This window comes from Lepeophtheirus salmonis, chromosome 6 (genome assembly GCF_016086655.4).
Source record: "Lepeophtheirus salmonis chromosome 6, UVic_Lsal_1.4, whole genome shotgun sequence".
Taxonomy (NCBI): domain Eukaryota; kingdom Metazoa; phylum Arthropoda; class Copepoda; order Siphonostomatoida; family Caligidae; genus Lepeophtheirus; species Lepeophtheirus salmonis.
The window spans coordinates 24,506,539-24,531,238 of NC_052136.2; the positions used below are offsets into that span (position 1 = coordinate 24,506,539).

The 24,700-nt window shown below is 29.9% G+C and overlaps 2 protein-coding genes across 5 annotated transcripts; one reads left to right on the top strand and one right to left on the bottom strand.

Moving 5' to 3' along the window:
- Positions 1 to 345: 345 nt before the first annotated feature.
- HisRS (histidine--tRNA ligase) lies at positions 346 to 5,770 on the top strand. Of its 4 annotated transcripts, none has more exons than XM_040716003.2 (5): positions 426 to 832; positions 1,454 to 1,646; positions 1,794 to 2,036; positions 4,443 to 4,664; positions 4,735 to 5,770. In XM_040716003.2, the coding sequence occupies exons 2-5, from the start codon at positions 1,530 to 1,532 to the stop codon at positions 5,728 to 5,730; spliced, it is 1,578 nt and encodes a 525-aa protein (XP_040571937.1). In that variant the 5' UTR covers positions 426 to 832; positions 1,454 to 1,529; the 3' UTR covers positions 5,731 to 5,770. The 4 variants fall into 4 exon arrangements, with proteins under 4 accessions (XP_040571938.1, XP_040571937.1, XP_040571936.1 ...); XM_040716002.2 differs by lacking the exon at positions 1,454 to 1,646 and adding an exon at positions 1,007 to 1,267 and having other exon boundaries at positions 443 to 832; XM_071889650.1 differs by having other exon boundaries at positions 539 to 832; positions 1,007 to 1,646.
- A 7-nt stretch (positions 5,771 to 5,777) lies between these two features.
- On the bottom strand, positions 5,778 to 24,681 carry LOC121121117 (uncharacterized). Its single transcript, XM_040716005.2, has 2 exons — positions 24,427 to 24,681; positions 5,778 to 7,764 (listed from the first exon to the last, which is right to left on the bottom strand). The coding sequence occupies exon 2, from the start codon at positions 7,750 to 7,752 to the stop codon at positions 6,772 to 6,774; it is 981 nt and encodes a 326-aa protein (XP_040571939.1). The 5' UTR covers positions 7,753 to 7,764; positions 24,427 to 24,681; the 3' UTR covers positions 5,778 to 6,771.
- Between the last annotated feature and the right edge of the window lie 19 nt (positions 24,682 to 24,700).

Consider the following 24,700-nt stretch of genomic DNA (forward strand, 5'->3'; position numbering starts at 1 on the left):
TCTGTTAACAACATTCATTATAGGGCCGGAAAACTCATTATTCTGTCTACTTATTTATTAATCATATATAATATTTAAATCTACAGACATGCGATAGGCGAGGATCCGCACGCTAGAAACAGCCACAGAGTGGCATGACATGTTTTATTTTATAGATATACTTTTAATGATTGAAATAATTAGAAAATTGGATATTTGTAGAAAGTACCTTGATTTGCTACATTAATATAAAATAATATGATAGATGCAAATTACAATTACACCCTAGGAGCCCTGCATCTGGGACATATAAATATTTTTTTATATCCTAGCTCGCGGATGATAAAACATTAATTGTTGAGTTTTAGTGTACGGCGAAGAGTTCTTATATGAACGTTAAAATGAATGCACGCAACTTCGTATATATAACGTAATTTGAACTAAATGTGAACCTTCTGACGTCGTTTCCTAAGTTATTGGACTTCAGATCTCTGACGTTACAGCGTATGCTCCACATGAGTAGAGACCGTTTCTTCGATCGAATTATTATTTATAAGTTATAACTAAGTATACACAGTAGAAGCTAGTACAGTACATAACTAGAAGCTAATTACTGTTGAAATACCATGCAGGTGGACTCCTTCGTAAAGAAATAAAAGACCTTGAAAAATAAATAGTAATCTATATCTAAGTTATTTATTCTATTATCGTTATCCATTGTAAAGAGAGACTGAGTGACTTCTACAAAGAAATAACTATGTCGTCAGAAGAACGAGAAACAATTTTGTCGGGTCTCAAAGATCAATGCTCTTTAGTCCAAAAGTTGCGTGAAGAAAAAGCCTCCAAGGGCAAGGTAATTAGCGTTTTTTTATCCGAATATTCCAATTTTTGGTTCTGTATTAATATAAGAAGACCCCTTTGTAGTATTTGCAATTTGGCATATTTCATTACTCATTAGGATTGTTCATAAAACATTACTTATATGAATCAATGTACAATATAATCTTATTCTTATGTTAAAAATCAGCTAAGACCTGGAGCTCCAAGTCTTCATCCTCATCCCAATGAAAAACTACCTCTTTGTGAGCTCGACCAATATTTGACCGAATATTCTTATGCTGCTGGTTATACATTAACGGATGTGGATTTTCGTATCTATAAAGGTCTAAAAGACTCAAAAGTTGAGAGTGATAAGCTCCCTCATCTTGCTCGATGGTTCAAACATATTAGTCACTTCCCTTCAGTACATTCTAATTCATATAATAATTATCATAATATCGATGATAGGGTAATCTATTAAAAGAACATTAAACCCTTTCTTCTTTTGTTCTATGTTATCAAATGCAATATTTGGTTGTTTTTCTTGCACAATTATTTTCCATCCATTCACATGGATGCCTTTAAATCCCTGCACAAAATCCATTAAATTGACTTCAATAATCCTGGCATCCACCTTTATTTTTTTATCTTCCAGAAAGTCTTCTTTACATTCGCATGAATATATATTATGCTCATTGTAAATTAATCAAAGAAAAGTATAGAAAGTATAAATGTTAACTATGGCATCATCAATAGTGACAAGGAGATTTTTAAGCTCTAAAAGGATTATTTTTCAACAAAGGATCTTAAAATACAGCCTTTCATCCACTTCTTGTTATTCACAAAAGGTATTGAAGTCAATTTGTAGTATGTAGTTTGGTTTTCCTCCTCTTCCTTGCTATTATTTATTATTCTCCTATTCTTCTCTATCTCCACACTTATGAGTTATTAACTTATATGCATACCTTTATCTAAATTTTTATTGACATTTTCAGATCAATGAAGAAATTGAGAAAATTAAAAACCTCAAAATAAGCTTTGACTCTCAATTGAAAGCAATTGGTGTCTCAGATGGATCCGAAGACTCTACAGGAAAACTCATTTTGAAAACTGCAAAAGGAACCAGGGACTTTCAACCCGCTCAAATGGCTGTTAGAGAGAAAGTTCTTAGCAAAGTGATTCAAGTTTTCAAACGTCATGGAGCTGAAACTATTGATACACCTGTTTTTGAAAGAAAAGTAAGGTACTCTCATAATTATGATTGATCATTTAAGTTAGCTCTACATATATATATATACCTAAAAGGAACAGTGATGTGTTGGTAACATATTTAGCATCATTTTTGTTGTGGATTTTGCTCAAGGCTGTACTTTATTATTTTTTCTAAGAAGTAATTATGTCTCCTGTTTATTTATTTTTAAAGGTTATAAAATACATAATATCGGCAATGTACTTATTTTTTTTTCTGTGAAAGAGGCAGAACTTTTAATTCTTTTTTTGGAAAATAGCATGATATAATTGAAAAAGATATAATATATTATTCGTCAAAAAGATTTGTATTTAAAACTTCTAATATGTCCACATCTAATTGCACATATAAGAGGTGTTCATTAAACATGTACGTACATATCTAATGCTTTTAATCAGGAAATTACTTACTCGTATATTGCTAGTAATATAATTAAGCTATATAATGAATTATAATTATATTAACTGAGCTAGGAGAAGAAGAAAAAAGGACAGTAATGATAAAATAATAATAAAAATAGAATATTCAATAAGTTCTAATACTATCTGGAGGAGTACAACCTCCAATCACGCTGTATGTATTGGTGAAAAACATAATTTCTGATGAGAAATTCATATTGGTCACCTGCCATGAATTTTCCACAATTATTAAGCTACAATATTGTTTGTCGTTGTAATTTTATATCAACATCGTGTGGTATTTTAAATAACTTCCATTTTGGGATAGTATTTGAAATCCACAAAAATAATGGATCGAATGAATGTATACAATTACATAGAACCAGTTGTATTAACTGCCTCAATTATCTTCGTATTGTTTGTTCTTTTTTATTATTTTACCGGCAGTAGTACCCGGCATTGCCCGGAGTAATTAGGCACCGGGTAAACATACCATTTTTTCTTTGATAATGTAGAAGATAACTCCCCAAGAAATCATCAGTGTCACTATCCGTTTTTCATGAGCCCACTCCCACGTAACAACTCAATACAATATTAATTATATATAATGATGAAAATAAAGTGTATTTTTTATGGACCAGCAAAAAAATCACCGGTTTTATATCTTTGTGACTGTATTTTTAGGAAAAAATATCTATTTATTCATCAAAATTTATATTGTCCCCTTCAATGTAATCAAACGGATTCTTATTACTTATACGACTTATTTATTACGTAGTAATCAACTGATTTGCTTGTATAATTGAATGAATATATTTATATTATAAGTATAAGGTATTTTTTCTAGAAAATATCGTATACTTTTGAAATTAAAAAAAATCAATTACGGTTGTGTTATATGAAAAAGAAATTTGGGTTCTCATAATACATGAGAACTAAAAAATTGGCCCATGGGGTAACACCAAAAAAAAAAAAATGGTCTATAAAGTGAGACCGAAAAAATCGGTCCACGGTCTGAACCGAAAAGTTGGTCCAAATTGATCAAGAAAAATTAACCAAGACGGAACTGAGAAAAAACTGAGTCTCAACTCAAATACTTGAATTATATTTTACTCTCTAAATGGCTCTTAAGCTGAATCAATGTTATTTTTTAAACACTTTTTTACGACAAATAATAGGATGTTTTGTAAAAGAACAAATGTTTCACTAAATTCAGTCAAATTATATCAAATCACTGATTAATCAAATTCTATATAATGGTCACATTATTCCCTTTATGGAACATCCTTCTAGATTGAAGGAAGTAAGAGTTGATATTATTATAATAAGCCAGAAGTATCAATTTTTGTGTAATAGTGATACGAATTAACATCTTATAGAACAATCTATTGCGTTAATACTTAATTGTATGCATAGAAATTACTAATGTTAATCATTCAATTTTCTCTATAAATAATATGGTAAATGTTATTTTGTAATATATTAAATTGTTATCTTTTAGCCTATGATTACTTACTCTTTATAAACTTTTATTTAGTTTGTTATTATACATAATTTATAACTTTCTGGGCTTTTTCTTATGTTACAACCGATCTGATTGTGAAGACAATTACAACATTTGATGGGTTATATTCGATAGGAATTGGTGAAACAATTACTCACTGGAATATTTTCTAGATTGATGCAATCAATAGCAGATAGATGTTTAACTATCTCCGAGTATTTGAACCAAAAAAAAAAAAAGTGTTGTAAATGTTGCTGGTCTTCCCTACATGAAAAATCACACAATTCCATAGAAAGATTTTAGTGGATTTTATTTGGGAATGAATTCATTTTTATTCAAACCGTTTATAAACTCTGTAAATAAAGAATAAGATACTTACTTTTTTGTTTAGTAACTTAGCGACTACATTGGACATAGCTTTCAATTGATTATCAATTTTATTTTTATACGATGTAATACGATAAGTCACTATTTAATATTTATTTGTTTCCAGGATGTTCTCACTGGAAAATACGGTGAAGACTCGAAGCTAATTTATGACTTGAAGGATCAAGGTGGAGAAATCCTTAGTCTTCGCTATGACTTAACTGTTCCATTTGCTCGATATGTAGCTATGAATAAAATAATGAACATTAAACGCTATCAAATATCCAAAGTGTATCGGCGAGACAATCCTTCCATGGCAAGAGGAAGGTTTCGTGAGTTTTATCAATGTGTAAGTTCCGTAAATTTTAATAACAAATTTAAAAAAACCATATATAAAAATAAAATGCTACTTTGTGTAGGATTTGGATATTGCTGGTCAATATGATCCAATGGTACCCGATGTAGAGTGCATTAAGATAATGTGCGAAATTCTGGAGGATCTGAATATTGGAAATTTTGTGATCAAAGTGAATCATCGATTAATTCTAGATGGCATATTTGAGGTATGTGGAGTTGATCCGTCCATGTTTAGAACGATTTGCTCATCTGTTGATAAGCTCGATAAGTCCCCATGGGAAGAAGTTAAAAAGGAAATGGTGGAAGAGAAGCGTCTTGATGAAGCCTCTGCAGATAAAATAGGTGAATTCGTTCGTATGAGTGGTAAAATGGAATTAATTGATAAACTAAAGGAAACAAATTTGTCTCAGTCCAAATTGGCAATGGAAGGGCTAGAGCATATGAAACTCCTTCTCAAATATGCAGAAATCTATGGTTGCCTGAATCGTACTTCTTTTGATTTAAGTCTTGCACGTGGTCTTGACTACTACACTGGAATAATTTACGAGGCAGTTCTTATTGATCAGAATACAGACGAGAAGGGGGAATTGATTCAGGTTGGAAGTGTGGCAGGTGGTGGCCGTTATGATAAGTTAGTGGGAATGTTTGACCCTCGAAAAAGAGACGTACCCTGTGTTGGTATGAGTATTGGAATTGAGCGGTTATTTTCCATCATGGAAGCTAATATGCTCAAGGAGAAAACCAAGATTCGAACCATTGAAACAGAGGTCTTTGTAACATCTGCTCAAAAGAACCTTCTAGAGGAGAGAATGAAATTGTGCCAAGAGTTGTGGAAGTGTGGGATTAAGACTGAGCACTCTTACAAAAAAAATCCTAAAATGTTGAACCAATTGCAGTATTGCGAGGAGAACGAAATCCCTTTTGCTGTAATCATAGGGGAATCTGAACTACAAAATGGTACTGTTAAACTTCGAAGGATTTCTAACCGAGAGGAGACTGAGGTTCCCAGGTCCGAATTGACCGATATCATTAAAAAACATTTATCAGAGTTAATGTGAATAATGTATGTAGCAATAAATAAAAAATCTGTTGTATTTACTTAATGTTTTGAAATATTGAATGGGTTTATTTCGTAATAAACAAGTTAAAAATACATACAACTTATAACAATACATATGAATACAAAAAAAAAATATTTTTTTTTTGAAAAAAGTAAAATGTCAAAAAAAAAAAAAAAAAAAAATTAAGTGCCTTTTGCAACTTTCATACGAAAAAGAAAAAAAACGGAATATTTTTTATGTTCCTATTCTACATAATATTATGATTTATAAAGTTCTGAGGAAAAATCAAAAATGGATTATAACTTGCTTTATTAAAGTGACTAGGGTTCATTCACAATTTTACTGAGAGGAAAAAAAAAACAACAACAAAAATTGAGTTGGATGAGGGCTGGGGTTGTAAGGATATAATAACAAGTTTTTCAATCCAAATATGAATACGTATATTGAAATCTTTAAAGCTGAAGTCAAATAATGAACATAATTTTATTTAAACGTTATCGTATCTATTCTACTTTACTTCTTAACTCACGTCTTTCTTTTTTCTTCTTCTTTGACTAGTTCACTTATGAATTGTGTATACCTTATATTATATGGGTAGTACATACATATTAAATTATATATTCAGAATTTGGAATTATAGATAATGCCAATTTTCATTCAACATGGTAAAAAGAAATGATATCTAAAACGAATCATTTAAGCAAGTAAAAAGAAAATTCATATGTATTATAATTGATGGTTCTTTTTTGGTAGACTTGGTTCGAGCTATATTAAGTTTCATGTGAAATGGTTATGCTAATCTCTCATTAAACATATAACCAAGGTTGTTTGAATATTGTATGTAGGTGCGAGTCATTGAAGCAGAAGTTCGGTATACAAAGATCAGTATGGTTTGGAAGGAAATTGAGAGAAACAATGTATGTACTAATTTGTACTTGATTTTTTTAGATAAAAAAAATCTTTGAGGAATTTCGTTCAATCAGACTTTCGTTTGACTATTGTATCCCTGATGTTCCATTAAAGTTCATAATTCATCTGCTAGTATCGATAGCTGTAACCCCAAGATTGAGCTCCTCTTGTTGCTCCTCGGAAGAAAGTAACATATCTCTCTCCATTTCGTCGTGTAATTCCTGGTGAATACATTCTTGGTGTTCGCCTGAAGGTTCTTTTTCTCAAGTGAGATAATCTCTTACCCTTGTTCCTTAATATTATACTGTCATCAATTTCATTATTCTCTGAAGAAGACTTAGAATCCTTCCAACGCAGTAAGATAGGTAAATGAGTTGCGACTGGATGATCCTTCTCATATGAGGGGGCAGTTACGTATATGATAGGTGATGCTGTTGTAACCTGCACTAAAGGAGAATTTATCCTTGGACTTCTGATGGAATGAAAGTTTTCCATATCATAAATAAAATCATCCTCATTATATAATATAGGCTTTAAAGATTTTACTATTACAGGAGAAGAGGTTGTTGTTGTCAAAGTACTTTCTGTAGTATAGGAATTACTTTCTTCGTCCTCCAATGGAACACCAACCCCAATATCGGAGGGCACAAAATCTGGAGGTGGCAATTTGGGCTCTCTATAAGGTGCAACAAAGTCATCCAATGGTCGCCATTGATTTGGAGGAACATTATCATCTGGTGTTCCACCTTTTAATACAAGTAAATTGCCGTCAGAGAGCCAAACTTCTTCAGGTTTGATCCCCTTGGGAGGATCTGGAACTTCACCTCTTGCATGCTGTATTGCGAACAAATCCTTTCTTCGTTCATGTTCAGTCTCTCGATCGATGAAAAAGGTATTGATGAGTGCATATGGACTATCCTTATCCCCAATGTTTAAAACGGGTTTACTAGATGTACTCTCAATACTATTACTTTCATTTAAGCCATCCTCATCGACTTCTTCGAATAGTCTTCTGTTTTGTCTTTCCTCATTCCAGCCAAATAATTGTGGATATGAAAGTTGAATTAAATTTGACAGAATACAGAAAGCCAGGACTTTAGACCAAGGCATTATGATGTAGATCTGAAAAAAATGGGATAAAAATATGAGAATCTTAATGACTAATTTATGTATTTATATACATATTATGATATTATATACTATGTCTATTCACATTTAATTTAATGATAATATATCTTAAATGGCTATCAATAATCGTGGATAGCGTTTATCCTTCATTGATGCCGCACCCTAAGGTCTTTATCATAAGATTTCTTTTTGATGATGTATTGATGATACAACAAAGTATAGTTATAACTTTTTTTTGTCATGATTTTTTTAAAAATAGGAGTAAATCTATAAATGTTTGAATGAATCAGTTAATCTTCAATTCATTTCCTTAAAATAAAATTGACTTTGAAATCACATTTATTCAAATAATTCAATCCATCTTTAAATATATTATGAATTAAATCGATGAAAATATTTTGTATATATTCTCATATATCTATATATTATGTAATAAACGTTCTGGTTTCAAGAAAAAAGAATCTTATATATTATGTTCAAGTTAATTAAACCTAATACTTTCACTTCTCTCTTTCAATTAAAAAGGTATATTCTTTTAATATTTAAATGGAAAAAAATCTTTCATATTTTCTGTTCATGGTTAGTCAATTACATAAGACATAATAGCTTAAGAGAAAATGAAAAGAAGCATAATTTAGGCATTGTTTATGATTTTAACTAGATATTTATATCTACAACTATAAAAAAGTAATGCATGGATGCTGAACGACGAACACATTGTATTGAGAAATAATTGTTTTTGGTATAAACTACATTCTTATGTCACATCTCAAAGTCAGGGAATTACGATCTGCAATATATATTAAAACTTTATAATGTATTCCGTCCTTCCCTTTAATAAATTACAAGTACATAATTGAAACAAAAATAGAACCATCCATAAAAATTTGTACTCAAATTTATAATATTTTGTTTAAAAAACATAGGTTAAACTTCTAAAAATTAATCAAAAATTGAAATAATCTTTTCAATTTGTTTAATATTTAACAACAGATTGCGATTTTTTTATTTTATTGTCTAAATTCGAAATACATAATGCCAAAAAGCAGGATTAATATCAAGGGCGTCCGCAGGAGGTAGGTTGGAGGGGTTGTAGCCCCCTTCCCCCAAATTAAGGAATTTTTACTTTTTACTATAAAATTTAATAAAATTTTATTCCAAAATTTTTTTTAATTCTATAAAAACTGACCAATCTTAAACAAATTTGGGAAAGGTATAAAATTTTGTATTAAAACCATAGAAAAAAACATTCAAAATTAAAAAAAAAAATGTCACCTCGATAAAAAAATATCTAAGCTATTCACTGTGTCCCCTCCCAAAAAAAAATTCTATTCAAAACCAGGTCTAGTTTTATTGTGAGTGGGGCATATGGCAAAGATAAATGTGCGTGGTCTTTTTTAATTTGAATTTATTCTCGATTAAAAAAAAAAAAAATATTTCGCATGGGTCCCTATTTTTTATTTTTAGGTAAAAGTGTTTGACTGTAAGCAGGGTTTAAGGCAAAGACAAAGATGGATTTTTTTTTCAATTTTAGATATGATATATTTATTTCATTTTTTAAGAAATTTTTGTAAAACTTAATTTAAAAAAAATAATTATACTGAAAGTTGTGACGTTACATAAGAATTTTTTATAAAATATATTTTCTGTTTTCCTTTCAATGACGTTTTTTATGAAATATATAAAAAACATTTTTGTGGGACTCTCATTACTATCCCAGTACATTTTGGGCAGAATTGGCATTGGTATACTTTTCTTTATAAAACACTATAAATCCTCAACTAATAGGCCAAAAAAGGTTTTAATGTAGTGATATAGTTCTCAAGACTGAATAATAAAAAAAGGGCATTTAATTATTATTTAAAATTTCTACCAAGTAATGCAATTTCTTAGCTAGCTAAAGTCTTGGTCTTGCCTTAGTCTCGGGTTAAGGTTGTCTTGACTACAACACTTTTTAAATACAATAAAAATGATTGATTGGATTTGATTGAATCTCAAGATATGCATGTACTTAACTTCTGTTGGCATGATTCCTAAGGACCCTCACATTGCACTTGAAGTGCAGTCATGACTGACGGGGCTATTGTATAAAGTATAAGCGTGAAACTATTTATTTATAATAATTATTTACATAACATGTTCTTAACATTAATAGAAAAATAAATATGTACGTAAATTAACAAAAGTTTTACAGAAGCTATTTTTCATTGTCTCCTATTTCAAGGACATTTTTATATACTACAGACATAATACTATATTATACAAACTAAAGAAATAAATACTTTTAAACTAATATATGTACATAGATATTATGTGAAACGTGAGTTCAATAGCTCCTACTTATTATGGAATATGGGTATACTAAAAGCAGTGGCACTTAATCTGCGATTATTATGTGTAAAGTACATTTATGTAAGAGTTAAACAGAAAGAAACATGACAGGATATTTGTTGAAGTAGAACACATTTCTTTATGGATTCAGAAAATGCAAATGTTACCCAATCACCGTTCCTTCCTTTATTCACAATATACTTCCATAAGTATAGTATGTATAAGTAAGGGTACTCAAATAGATATATTACTTAGTAGAATTACAATAAATATTCTAATCGGAAGTTCAAAAGGGCGAATAATATATTATGTATTTTTCTCATTTTTTTGCACTCAAACTTCCATCAACAAAGGAAATTAAAGAGTAAAGCTATTTGGAAGTGAAAGATACAAATTACATTTTTGTGAATGCATATTGTTTAAGTACCTAAATAAAATGAGTGTTTACCTATTTCGTTCATAGAGTACGTAACGATTTCCTTAATCTTTAATAAATGATATGGTTAATCCTTGAATGAAATTTTGCGTGGATTTTTAAAAAATCGGACATTTTAAAGGGTTAAAATTAGGTTATATCGTTCCTTAATATGGGGTTTCCTTCCCACGTCTTGCCAAGCCTATTATTGGTCTTAGAAAAACGTCCCAAATTTTAAAGTACGATAATACTTTCCCATTATTCTTAATTTAAGTATTAACTATTCTTATAAACATTGGATAAGATTGGTTGTTGATGACATTCCCGGCAGATATCTATATATGATGACGCCATTTAGGAAAAATTGTTCTATGGAACGGTTGTTTTGTCCAATTTGGTTTGTCCGTAAAATTTAACGTAAAAATATTAGTACCGATATATCCTTTGATAAAATGTAAATTAAGCATAATTATGGTACACTAGTAACATGATGGCACTGTATTTTTTTTTTCATGACGATAATATTTACGATTAAAAGTGGTGGCGGCATTTACAAAATGACAGGATTCTTGTAGTACAAACTGACATGATATGAATTATGATCTATGGTTTGAATAATGTTTAGTGTAAGCAAGGCCATACACATTTACATACAAATACATATTTAGGAAAAAGAAAATCATTTTTTAATAATGGTACCTAATACATATTATAGTCTATAGACTTCATGTCAGGGGTAACCTTCGAAGAAGAGGAGAGAAGAGGGGGGGGGGATATAATGATAATAGTTATAACTGATATTGTAAGTAAATACTAAAGTAAATTTATGTATGTATGTACCTACATATATCGAAGTACAATTACGAGAGTAAATTCCTTCATCCCTTCTATGCAAAATAAATGTATATCATGCAAGAAAGGTCATACCACTAATTATTCTATGTATATGTTGTCGGAAGTGTTTCATCTTGAAAGCTCAGCATCGACATGCACTTTGGTATCCGAAAATATACAAATGGCAACACCTAGACAATAGATATAACTTGAGATGGGATTTGTGTATAAGAGTGAGGAGAAGGCGGGAGCGAGACATATGGTATTCCTGAATTAAAACCCTTGTTAATATTAGCTGCCTGTTAAGAGGGCCCTTCTTCATTTAAAATATCAGTAGTACAGGTAAAATAGTGATAATTATGTTTAAATTCATATATATATATATATTTTTAAATAATTTACACCAAAGATAGGCGATAATTTTTACTTTAGAGGGAGATGTTCATTCCCCCATGACTTATTAAATATGGAAGAAGAAACAGGAAATGCATCAACTGTTTTTACTTTTCTAATCACAATACTTAGTTTTTTCTTTATATTGATTCCTTCTGAATGTATAACACATCTTTTCCCTTTTGTCATTAGATTGAATAAGAAATTTCAAAAATGGAATAGATCTCTAAATAATTTTTTTTTGAATATAACTTTGTATCTCTAGGATTTTTCTTATTGGAGGAAGGAGGGATTGCCTAAATTGTTTTTTATCGAGAGGAACTTTTTTTTTCAAGAATTACTTCTTTCTGTATAAATAGATTATTTGACAAAAACTTTTAAAATTTTACATTTTTGAAAATTAAGAGATATTTTTTTTTCATCGTCAAAAAAAAATTCAAATAGTAATTTCCCTTTTTGACATTTTTTTTGTAAACTTAGGTTATTTTTTTTTTAGCATTTGTTCTAAAGTATTGTACAATTTGACTAATTGATTTCATTTTTTTAGTGAAACCACTGTCTTTTAAACAAAATATTGAAAATTTGGTCTTAGGGTCTGTTTGGCTTCTATATAATGCACAATGGTATCACACCCAATAGATCAAGAGTTCCTATGTATTTTATTGTTAACTGTTGATTTTTATATTTTTGGTTCCTTAATATTGCTCTAAACATTGATTTTGTTAAACTCAAGCTATGTTTTGTTAAGCTATGAATGTCCCTGTTATTACAAACAACACCAGTGATTCCTAGCTTTTTAGATTGCGTACCAGCAGAGAAAATATTAATACATCCCCGTGTATAATTTTGGCAGAATGTTATGAAACTTTTTTGAATAACCTTATTTTATAAAACAGCTTTTTATATAATTGATCTTTTTCCAACAAAAATCCTTGTCACTTCTTTAAGGGAAGTCTAGAGGTAGATTGCGTACCACAATTGGAGAACACTGCATTACATAATAGTATCCCTACAATATAAAGAATTCCTATTTTTTTTTTTTTTTGTAAAATGTCGATTTTCTACCACTCTTGTTCCTTTAAGAATGTTATAGTATTTTGTTAAGCTATTTACAATTCTGAGTATTATTGGAAAATATCTTTGTAATTGTGAAGAATATACTAACAACAGCCAACTGATTTTGAACCTTTTACATTTACACTTTATTATTTTGTCAGTTGTCAATTTTTTAACTTATTTTCCTCTTAGTTGTGTTCAACTCGAATGAGATTTTGCCCAACTGTTATCTAATATTAAATAAATCAAGAATATTCCCACAGTAATGAAGAATGGGCTAATAACTGATTTTGGTACTTTTTTCTTTCACTTTTTCGAAAAATGTTTCAAGGTACAAGAACGTGACTTACGAATGAAATTAGAATTTGTCTTGTATGACGTCTTTCCCTCGTTTCACTCTTTAGTTTTGGAATTACATAGTCATAAAGTAATAGATATAATTAGGACACCAATCTATGTAAATTAAAAAGTAAAGCAAACACTTTAAATGATACGGAATTAGGATTTGAAAACAATCTCTTCCTTAGATCTTTAATTTCAGCTTCCTCAAAAGATTTTTTATCATACTGAAAAGAAACAAAACATATAATTTTTTACATGTTTGGGAAAATAAACAACATATTTTTGTAGTATACTTGTTCAAATTAATCCGGAAATATGGATTCCTCCAGGGTTTTATATTTTCTCCTACTTTACTTATCCAAACATTAACATTAATACTCTATAAACAAATGGAATAATTCCTTACATATCCAAGATCCCCAAGAAAGGAGATATTGTTATTAAAAAAAAAAAAAATGCATTTAGATACTGCCCTTGAAATTCCAATTCCAATTTAGAAATGCCATCAGCCCACTTTAAATTCCATTTCCCATCCTTTTTCTTTAGCCAAAAAACTTTGGCATCTCTATCTCAAACGACACTTTTTTTCTTCTTTTTGATGATGGTCAATGAGAGCGTGATTTATTTTGAGAATTAGTCGTAACATTTGAACATGAGAACCTCGGAGATGAATATGTTCATTGCAAACATAGATAGTTCGATACACCTGTGAAAATCCCTACCAAGGAGGACGATCCTCATTGTTAATCAACTATTTTTTTATCATTTGTCATATATTATGTACAATATGTATGTATGTATAAATCAGTCTTTATTTCCAACTACATTTTTACGACAAAAATAAGGGAGAAAAATGAAAGGAGTTGACTTTTAAATGTTAAGACGTTTTTGATCACAAAGACAGTTAGTTTAAAAAAAAACCAAAAAACAATAACACATATTTGTACTCATAAACGCAATATACTGCAAAAATGAATTATCTTGGTCTTCTTTCAACATAATATTTGAATGTCGAATACATTAATTAAATGTATCAGTAGACATAAAATATAATACCTAGAACATTGCATATGGGCTGAAAAGTCCTGGGCTCCACACATAGATTGACCTATATCTTTTTATTTCGCCTCAATTTTAGTTAGTATCAACCTTCAAAAGAGAGCTGTAAAATTTCATGGCGATCTGTTCTTTAGTTTGTGAGTTATTGTGCTATGTGTGATTCTACTTTTGTTATTTACAAAACAATGGATCAAATACAATTTTGTGTTTTAATGTATAATCCTTCTTGATGGGGAAAAAATACTCTTTAAGCTAATCAATGGTCTGAAGAGTATTATGGGGACTCTGTTCCATCAGAAACACCAACTAAACATGGTGGGAGAGACACCAGTGATCTAGAACGCAGTGTACGTCCAAATGAGGCAATAACAACAGAAAACATAAAAAAATCCACAAAATAGATATGCACGATAGTGAAGTGTAGTTGTGTGAGTTAGCTAACATAGTAAAGATATCAAAGGAAAGTGTTGCTTATATATTGCATGATAATTCGTCCATGAGAAAGCTCTGTTCAAAGTGGGTACAGTGTTTGCTCACTCTTGACAAAAACAAAACCGTTCTATTTATTCTCGGCAGTGTTTTACCATATTTAAACATAAGAAGTCGAAATTCTTGCATTGGTATGTGTCAATGAATGAAACATGTTTGTGTGGACAACAGCTGTTGAACTTCGTCCGAAGCGCCCAAAAGTACAACAATCAGCTGGAAACGTTATGGTTTCGTTATTTTGGGATGCATGATCTTCATAGACTACGGGTATAAGGGAAATAACATCAACAGTGAATATTATATAGCGTTATTAGAGCTTTTGAAGGACATAATCACGAAAAAACGGTCTCCTTTGAAGAATAAGAAAGTGATGTTTCACCAGAATAACGCATTGTGTCATAAGTCGATCAAAAAAATAATAGAAATATACTAATTGAACTTTGAATTTCACTCCAGATTTGGCCTTCAGCAACTACTGGCGGTTCGCAGACCTAACAAAATTGTTTGCCGTTAAGAAATTTTGAACCAATGAAGAGGTTGTTGCGGAAACTTAATACTATTTTGAGGCAAAAGATAAAGTGTTTTATAAAAGTGGCATTGAATTGGTGGAGCAGTACTGGAATTATTATCTTGCTCTTGATCAAGATTATATTGATGAATAAAGCAAATTATAAACGAAAAAAAACAACTTATTTTATTTGTAAAGCCTGGGACTTTTCAGCTCAAAAATCAAATTTCATGGTTGGCAGGAGGAACATTAAGCAGTACATTTTTTGTAGAATAATTAGAGATGTGCTAGTTTTAATTTATTTTCGATCTTGTTTTTTTTTATATTAGAAATATATTTTGAATCTTTTTTAATAACAAATTTCTATTTTTTTCTTTGTTTAGTTTTAACTTTAAAAAAAATAATAAGGATGTTTTCGTAGTATATCAACAGTTGTAGTAGGTCTTTCATTCATTAATTGTATATTTCAAATAACTTTAAAAGAGAAGGGGCATATCCCTCACTCTTTCCACGAATGATTCAGAGGAAGAATAGCACAGATCCCTCAATTCATGGACTCAATAATTTTGTTAGCCCAACTAACTCTAAAGTAAAGTTTAATATTGTATCAATAAAAAAATCAATAACTCAAGTTGCTATCCCTTCAATTGAAAATGAAGGATACTACTCCCACTATGGTAATCAAACTACAAGATGAAGTTGCTCATTATTTATGGGAAATGTGTTGTACATTATGAGGTTATTAGTATCTCGTGAGACCTTTTACTTTAGTCTAGTGTCTGACGCTTTAGAGTCCTTTTTCTTCTCTTTCTGCATGCTCATTTCGATTGAATTGACAAAAGAGGATCGAGTCTGGAGTAATGAAGAATTCATAATATATTATTAGACTTTCTTCTCTAATGACCCATGCATTCTAAGGCAATGACGCTTATTTTTTCTTCAAAGGTTATAAATCATCCCATTGGGTTTGTTAAAAGGCCATCATAGTCTATTTATTAGTTTTATTATTAGTATAAGGTGATAGTAATTAAAATAATTATACAGTATATTATTTTTATAATTATAATAAAAGATCCTACATTCATTTCTAATAACTTATTATATACTCAGCTTCATTGGTATGAACCCTTGAATAAATGATATCTTTTTTGACTATTGTAAATATTTGTAAGCTTTTATTGCTTTTAAATGATGTTCTGCTAGAATGTTACGAGGACATGTCCTTAAAAAATTATTTTTGTCTAGGATATTAAGTATATGTGTAAACATCAATTAGAGTTACAGTGAAAATATGTTATTGTTTTTAATTCTAACAAGTCTGCTTAGAAATTATATTCCTCTTTCATAGGGTTCTTTCACCCTACATGACCGTTTTGAAGGTGAAGGGGTCAATAACTGTATTCCCCCTGTTACATGTTGTGTGACCAACTGTTCCTCTTTGCTTGGACATGTCCTCAATTTACATATTGTTAAGAGAGTTCAGGGGATTTTTAGGATATAAAAAGAGAGCATATTCATGCAAAAGAGTACAGTTAGGAGTAATCTGTAATAATAAAATAATATAAAATAAAAGATCTAATTTTTTTAAACAAGAATACAAATTTAACCTTCAATTTTACTAATTTCAAAATATTACCTTCTCCCTCTAAGACCAACATTGATTGGGCCACATGTCTCTCTTATTTGGAAATCAAAATAAGGACACCTCAGCTTTAAGATAGTTCTAAATTCTCTAAAAAGTGTGGCCATGATTCTAACACAAACGAAAATCAGCATGATGAAAGTTTTAAGTATGATTGCCTATAAATTTCACTTTCCGATGGTGCTTTAATTGAATTTTTCTTTAATATACATTTGTGGCATATGATATATCCAAATTTATGAATATGGGGACATGCTGCTAAAGATAAATATGATTCTTGATTTGAAGGCAAGTTGTTCTATGTAGTCTAACCACAAACTGACTCGTGAACTTTTTATATCCTTATTATGTATTTGATTATATGTTGTAAATAGGTTTGTTCATCTATTTTTGAGTATGTAAATGGGGAAGAAAAAAATCATCATTTCTTCATAAAAAATAACTACCTCTTATAATTCCTCTTATTTGAATGATAAGAAATTATTGTCCTTGTCACTTCCTTCTACGGAGAGGCCTTTCCCAAACAAAGTATTCAACCTCTAATCGGATATATTTTATTTGTTTATCGGTTTGTATAGATACATCGTATGTATGTCCTATACACACCCACATTACTCTTTCAATTTTCTTAACTCTCATCAAAGGAGGGCTGCAATTAAACCCTCGGATATATTTATAATCATATTTAATTGTATAAATGAATCGTTTCATGATGTTGATACTTAACAATGATTCTTACTTTATATTATTAAATTCCATGCTATGGTAGGTATCTTACAATAAACTTTTATGTATGACCTTTTATAAATATGTATTGTGTGTGTTCACTTATATTTACTATGTAAGCTAAGGAATAAAATGATATCTATAGAACCTCTTCTCTCCTCCCTGTGTTCATACATATATTTCAATGAAAAATATATGTTTAACATGATAATATTTTTCTTGAATATAACTAAATATTATTCACATTGTGTATTATTACTTTATGATGTTATCGTTAATATATTTATGCAGGGCGTCTTCAGGGGGGAAGGCTATAGCCCTGTCCCGCCCCTAAATAGCGAATTTTCGGTCAAATGAAGAAAAAAATAATAATAGAGGCTAAAACAAACTTTTTAGTACAGTCCAGCCAAAAGGTTGGAATGAAGGAAACTTATTTATAAAGTTATTTGAGCAATCAACAATTAAATTTCAACAGGGCAAGGCACAAACAAACAAAACATAAAGAGCTACTGGATAGCATAGAGAACCGCGCCTAGTAAACAAACGACCATGTAAATAAAAATCATAACGGCCTTAATTGCTTATGGCCTTTAGACATATACCTATAATGTATTAATAAACATAAATGAAGTCCTTTTGGTTCATCAAAATTAAATGTTTCTTACTCTTGTTCGACTAATGTTCCTTACTTTTTAGAATAAAAAAACTATTCTGGACTAAAAGATGATTGGTGTTATTAATAACTATGAAAATATCCTAATATATAAATATTTTTTTTATAAATTTATAAAATGTTCGGTTTTATGAAGAACAAATGGGGTGTGTTAAAAACCAATTTAAATAGAACAAGAAAGAAAAAGAAAGAAAAAAATTCAAAATACGAGTATCTTTTAAAAAAAATTCAAATACAAAGTATATTTACCAAAAAAGCAAGATACTAAATACATTTTCTAAAAGAAAAAAATCAATCATACTTTATTCTTATTTCTTTTTTCAAAATATTAAGCCCCAAAATAGTGATGAAAATCATGTATATTTTGGAGATGTTAAAAAAAAAAACCGAAAATAAACATGGTGCCCTGACAATTTGAAAAATGATTTGGAGGAGAGGAGGAAGTGTCATTAGATCAGCTAGAATACACTGTGACGAGAAAGGAGGGGAAGAAGGAAATAAACAAGGACATTGCCAAGAATTACTCCGATGTCCATCCTCAATTCTACTCTGAGTTCAACAAGGACTTACAATTAAAAGTCCGCAAAATATCCTCAAGTCTTTTATGAACACATACGAATGTCCATCAGGTTTTGAATATACTTAAATGAGTTTTATAAAAAAGAAAGTTTATCATTCAGGAGTAATTCTAGCATTATTGATATTATAAATTTAAAAAAATAAAAATAAAATAAACGTCCTAACTAAAAAATACACACAATTTACATTTCTATATATGAATTATGAGAAATGATTCATTCTCACATTCAAAGACAAATTGTGCACAAAGCAGTGCATAAAATGAGTAAGTAAGGAATTCAAAATATATATATTTATATTATAGCAAGGTTAATACAAATACAAGGTTATACCATGACGCGTGTATGACTGATGTTTGACTTCCACCACGCTTTTAATATTGACGTCATAGTAAATGAGGAGTTGTGTGTTTTGTCAAAATCTGTTTTTCTTGCCCAGCTGTCGGTATGATACATTAAAGTGAAAATTCTAGCAATAGTGACGTCATAGATATGAGTGGTTGCGTGTTTTGCCAAAATATTTCAATGTCTTGCCGAGCAGTCGGTACAATACATCAGATTGAAAATTCTAGCAGCCCGATTACATGATGGTCCAGCCTTGTATTTCTATTAACCTTGATATGATAGTAATAAGTGTTTTTTTCAAAATTTGAGCTAATAGGGTGAAATTTGTTATTTGAATAAAGGTTATTTCGTTTTTATGAAGTAAATATTAAAAAAAATGTATATATCACTTTTTTGTTTGTTCCTCACATATTTGCATTTGTACAATGTACATAATTTAGAGGGCAAGGGATATAAGCTGCCCCCCCCCCCTTAATTTTTTTTAAAAGAAGATCCAGACTGTTTTTTTGTTTAGCGTCTGTTTCTACTCATTCTGTGCCCTATAAGAATCTTATTTATGTTATACTTACACTACTACGTAGGCATTCATAACTCTGTGCTCGATGCGTTACATAGATAAATGTACTGGAATTACTTTTTATATTTATATATTTTTAAAATCTTTTTAAAATGTAAATACATATATGTATAGTATTAAATATTGTATGGAAGGCCATTAGTGTGTGTCTATGGATGTGTTCCTGACGTTCAAGTGAAATTCATTGTAGTGGAAATGCAATGTCTTAGCACTCCAGGAGGGAATATCTTAATAGGATCTGTAAATATACATAGCTTCGGATTGTATAAGGCCCATTAAGAAAGAAAGACTTACATATATCGTCAACAAACCACTTCTACGAGTGCATAGGCAGAAGCAACGAACAACAACTAAAAAATTTCTTTATCAATGTCAAAGTTCAAATGATTTTCTTAAATGTAATTTGTCTTTTTAAATATTATAATATATGTACACTATGCCTCCCTACATAGATATACAATTTTTCTCCTATTGTTTTTTCAGGGTCAAAGAATGGGCTAGGACACCTTTGTATTTTATTTATTTACTGCGCTATTTTATTTCAAACTAAAGATTTAAAAAGTTGTTTTGAATTTATCGTAAATTAAAAAAAAAAACGAAAATGAAAAACGAATGCTAATACAAAGTACTTGTATAGTTTTGATATAATCATATATCAACGTAAGCATTAAAAAGGATCTTTACTCGTTTTAATCCTATTAGAAGGTGTTAAAAAACTGTATCATATATGTTACGCCATGAAGGACTGTGTTAAACATATATACATTGTACACAGGTGAAGCTTGTGGGAGATTTGGGGAGTCTGGCACCTTTATCCTCAAAATGTTTCATATTAATGTAAATAAATATAAATTGGCTTGGTCGTCACTAGGATTTTTCTTTGTGGGGTTTTTTGAATACTTTTTTTTCAAATTGTCCGACTGACATATAGTTTATTCTGATTCTTATATGAGGTTGTCTTATTTTGTTTACAAAAAAAAAAAAAAAAGGCCCGTTTCATAAATAATTTTTAATGGAGTGACTTTTTTTAGAAGGTGATACCATTTTTTTACGACCCTTTTTTTAAAAACCTTGTTGAGTCCCTTTTCCCAGTTTTTTTCCATATATATTACGTAGGGTATTCTAAATAAATTGGAGAAATCTTTCAATGCTTATAACGGACGAACTTGATGGGGTAAAATCATAAATACTTTATTATTTGAGAACTACATTTAATCACATTCAACTATTCATAATGAGATCTGCCTCTCTTGATAACCTCAGCCGCACGGCACCGGAAGCTTTGGAGGCCTAGATGACCTCGTACGGATCCAGCTTTGCTAATGTACTGGTTCTGATTTTGCACTTTTAATTTTCATTCCTTGGATTGATGGAGTAGCCCAAGCAAAAAAATTACGGGTTCCGACAAGACAATACACCGGCCACAAGGCCAAAAAGTGCAAGATATATTGGCCACAAAATGTCATCACTTTTGGAGCCCCGATTTTTGGTCTGCAAACAGCCCAGACCTAAAGCCATACAATTTATATTTCTGGGAGGGCATGAGGCCTATGCCAAGTATCATTGGTCTGTGGAGGCCTTGAAGAAATCCATAACCCATACAATATCAAAACTGGATTCCCTCGAGGTCCCCCGTACCTGTCAAAGTTTCCGACGATGTGTTGCCGAGGTTATCAAGAAAGGGAGATTTCATTATTAATAATTGAATTTCATTAAATGTATGTTTCAAATAATAAACAATTATGGTTTCAGCCCATGTAGTTCGTTCGTTATAAGCCTTTAAAGATTTTACAAATTTATCTGGACCACCCTGTATAAATTTTTTCAGAAAATAATATTTCTATAAATGTCCCTTTCAATAAAAAGGTATGTCTTTATATTTTTCATGTAGATCCTTCATTTATATTTATAAAAAAGTCACTATCTCGATAACTAAAATTCCGTGTGGCATCCTATTTTTTCCGACTCTGATACTCCATGTTGAGTGCCCCCATCGCAATAACCCCCTCCCTATAACAAATTTTAAAACTTTTCCTATATTTTCAGACTCTAACTATTTTAAGGGTCATTGTGAAAGTGAAGAAGAAACGAGAGGTTTACATAAAATGATAACCATCACTCTCTGTACTTTTGAGCCTTTTTTTTTTTGGTTTGGTTTTTGTATTTGGTCGGATTCTATTATTATTATATTATTAAATATTATATATAAATACCGTTTTCAAGAGTACATATCTATTTATGTATGTTTTAATACAACATTAGAAGTCGTGAATATCTAGGGAATATGGAACATTGTTTTTAAAGGAACTCTTTAGGAAGTATTTTTTTGTATGTATTTCGTTCAAATGTATATTGTGTCTTGTTGTTTTCAGCCACATAATTAGATATAATTCCGTGTTATGTACTAATGAAATTATTTTTACAAATGTGGGATTCTTAGCCCTACAATATGCTGTAATTGATTGTTTTTACTTCATCATATATATATATAATAATATTATTTTTAGATTAATATCAGTATGGTTCTTGGGAACGCGTGACTATAGAATTCCGTCAGCATACTTGTAGAAATAGCGAAAAAGAAAAAAAAATACTATCATCCCCAATGCTTTGACAACCCTTTTTGTATCAGTTGTTTATTTTCCACATTTTTTACCTGAATAATGTGCAAAATGCTGATTGACTTAACTCTTTTGAAGCTGCCTTTACCCTTACTATTAAATATTAAAATGGAAAATGGTTCACGGTTTGAGAAAAATCGGGTAAGAAAATACCAACTGATTTGGGGTCCTTATTCTTTCACTATTCTACTACCAAAGACTAGCCCGTGTCTAAATTGTTTCTTCAAGGGGTTTTTGATTTATTTTTGAGAGAATATTAAAAAAAAAATCCGATTATGATCAAAGAAATTCTAAAAATTAATTCCGTTTTTTGACAACAAAATATTTCAAATGTGACAACAAAATAAATCCCACTTAATTCCCCCTCTTTAATCACGGGCTTGACTAGAGTTACATAAAAGATCTTACTTATATGTGTGTTAATTCTCATTAACAAGAAAATGTACCCTATATTTTTTGAGTCAACTATGGAATTGTTTAATTTTGTTCCTTGTTAGTTTGATGAACGTTGATAAGTCGAACATAAATTCTTTCTTGATGGAGATGCAATAAAGATTGCTATAAGAAAAGAGAGCCCTTATTTTTGATATTATAAAAATATGTAAATGTATTGAATCCCATTTTTAATAATATTAAAAGTAGATGTATAACCACATATGTATTATTTCTATGGGACATGAAAGACTCATTTAAAGAATGACACACTTAACATAGGATCCCTTTTAATTTCATGGACATTAAACGAAAGTAAGTTGTATTAGTAAACAGCTCATTAATGCATCGCTGCTAAAATTTGTTCCGCCGTGGAGCCCAGAGCAAAAGTGGAATACATACTATTGTTTTATATTTTGACAATGTAAAGTTTTCAAAACCAAGATAATTATAACAATGAAACCTATTTTAGATGTGTCAAAAATATTTTTACTCCATATATATAATATCTCAATTTGAGCTACAAATCTTATTTTTGACAAAAAGTACCTATTTACAAATTAGCTTTAGGTCCAGGATATGTATTGTATGTACCTACATGTACATAAAGTTAATAAATCCATAGATTTCTTGTAATATTTAATATGTATTTTTCCAGCCAGATTGGTTGTCTGGTTCTATAGAAAGATAGATGAAAAAAACAACAACACGAATTCTTTACAAAATAGAAAATCCTGTAATAAATTATATGTGTCAAAAATAAAATGAAGATGTTTATAATATGTATTTAAATAATGCAATACATGATATAATCGTAATATCATTTCTTTCACCTGAAGACGTCTCAAGGAGAAATAAGTTTCTAGCACGAAGCATACATAATTGTGGTTGGGAATATATAATATCTATGTAGGTTTTATAGCTTTGATTTTATGGCATCATCCTCATCAAGAGCAGAAAACCACGTAGGGTGAATTAACAACCCTCATTTTTCATTAGCTACAACATCATGTAATTCCCCCTACCCCAATCTACAGACTTAATAATAGCTATATTAAGGTAAAAAATATTATATTACCATTTCTAGTGGCTAGTCTTTCTCCTCCAATAAGATTTTTTTGCGTACAAAAAAAATATATATTTGGAGAAAATGCGTAGTTTGTTTGTGAACGTTTATTTCTATATGAGAATAATAAGAAATGAAAATCTTGCAAATTTATGTGAGGTAGAAATATAAAATAACTTATGTAATATGTTTTCTCTTAAAAGTTAGTCCCCTATGAAATAATGTTCTTTACTTTTTATCACACATTTATCTATTATTATTATGAGCATCGATGAGTATTGGCTTATTAATATCAAAATAATAGCAATGTCCGAATAAATAAGAATAGAAAAATATGTATCGTTATATTCAAAGTTAAATGGTGTATTAAAGTAGTAAGTAGATATGGTATGCTTATAGATTTTTTCAAAATTCTTATCTTAATATATTTGAATTATTCCAAGAAAGTTCATTTATTATTTTATTTTGTTATTAAATACAAATTAAATGCTCATTTAAGAACTATATGTATTCAGTTTTATTTAAAGAAAAATAATTATAATTATCTTCATATGTAATAAGTTACATACCTTTTTCGAAAAAAAATAAATTGTTGATGTTATTAAGAAATCAGCACTTTTTTTAAATGACAACTTTTTCTTCTAATAGTTTTCTTTTGGATTAAAAAGTAATGTAACAGAATAATAATAAAAATAGTCGCAGCACCAACTGGTTCCGTCGTTCAAGTCATACTACTACTACTACTACCATTATTATTTTCTTATTTGCTTACTACATACACACTTTGTGTTCACTACCAGAGCTCCCGCATTCCAAGTATTACATCGTGGAACAACAACAAGA

Coding starts and splice junctions, on each gene's coding strand:
- HisRS (XM_040716002.2), top strand. CDS start 737: ATGTCGTCAGAAGAACGAGAAACAATTTTGTCGGGTCTCAAAGATCAA. Junction 2,037..4,442: donor CACCTGTTTTTGAAAGAAAA/GTAAGGTACTCT, acceptor ATTTGTTTCCAG/GATGTTCTCACTGGAAAATA. Junction 4,665..4,734: donor TTCGTGAGTTTTATCAATGT/GTAAGTTCCGTA, acceptor TACTTTGTGTAG/GATTTGGATATTGCTGGTCA.
- LOC121121117 (XM_040716005.2), bottom strand. CDS start 7,752: ATGCCTTGGTCTAAAGTCCTGGCTTTCTGTATTCTGTCAAATTTAATT.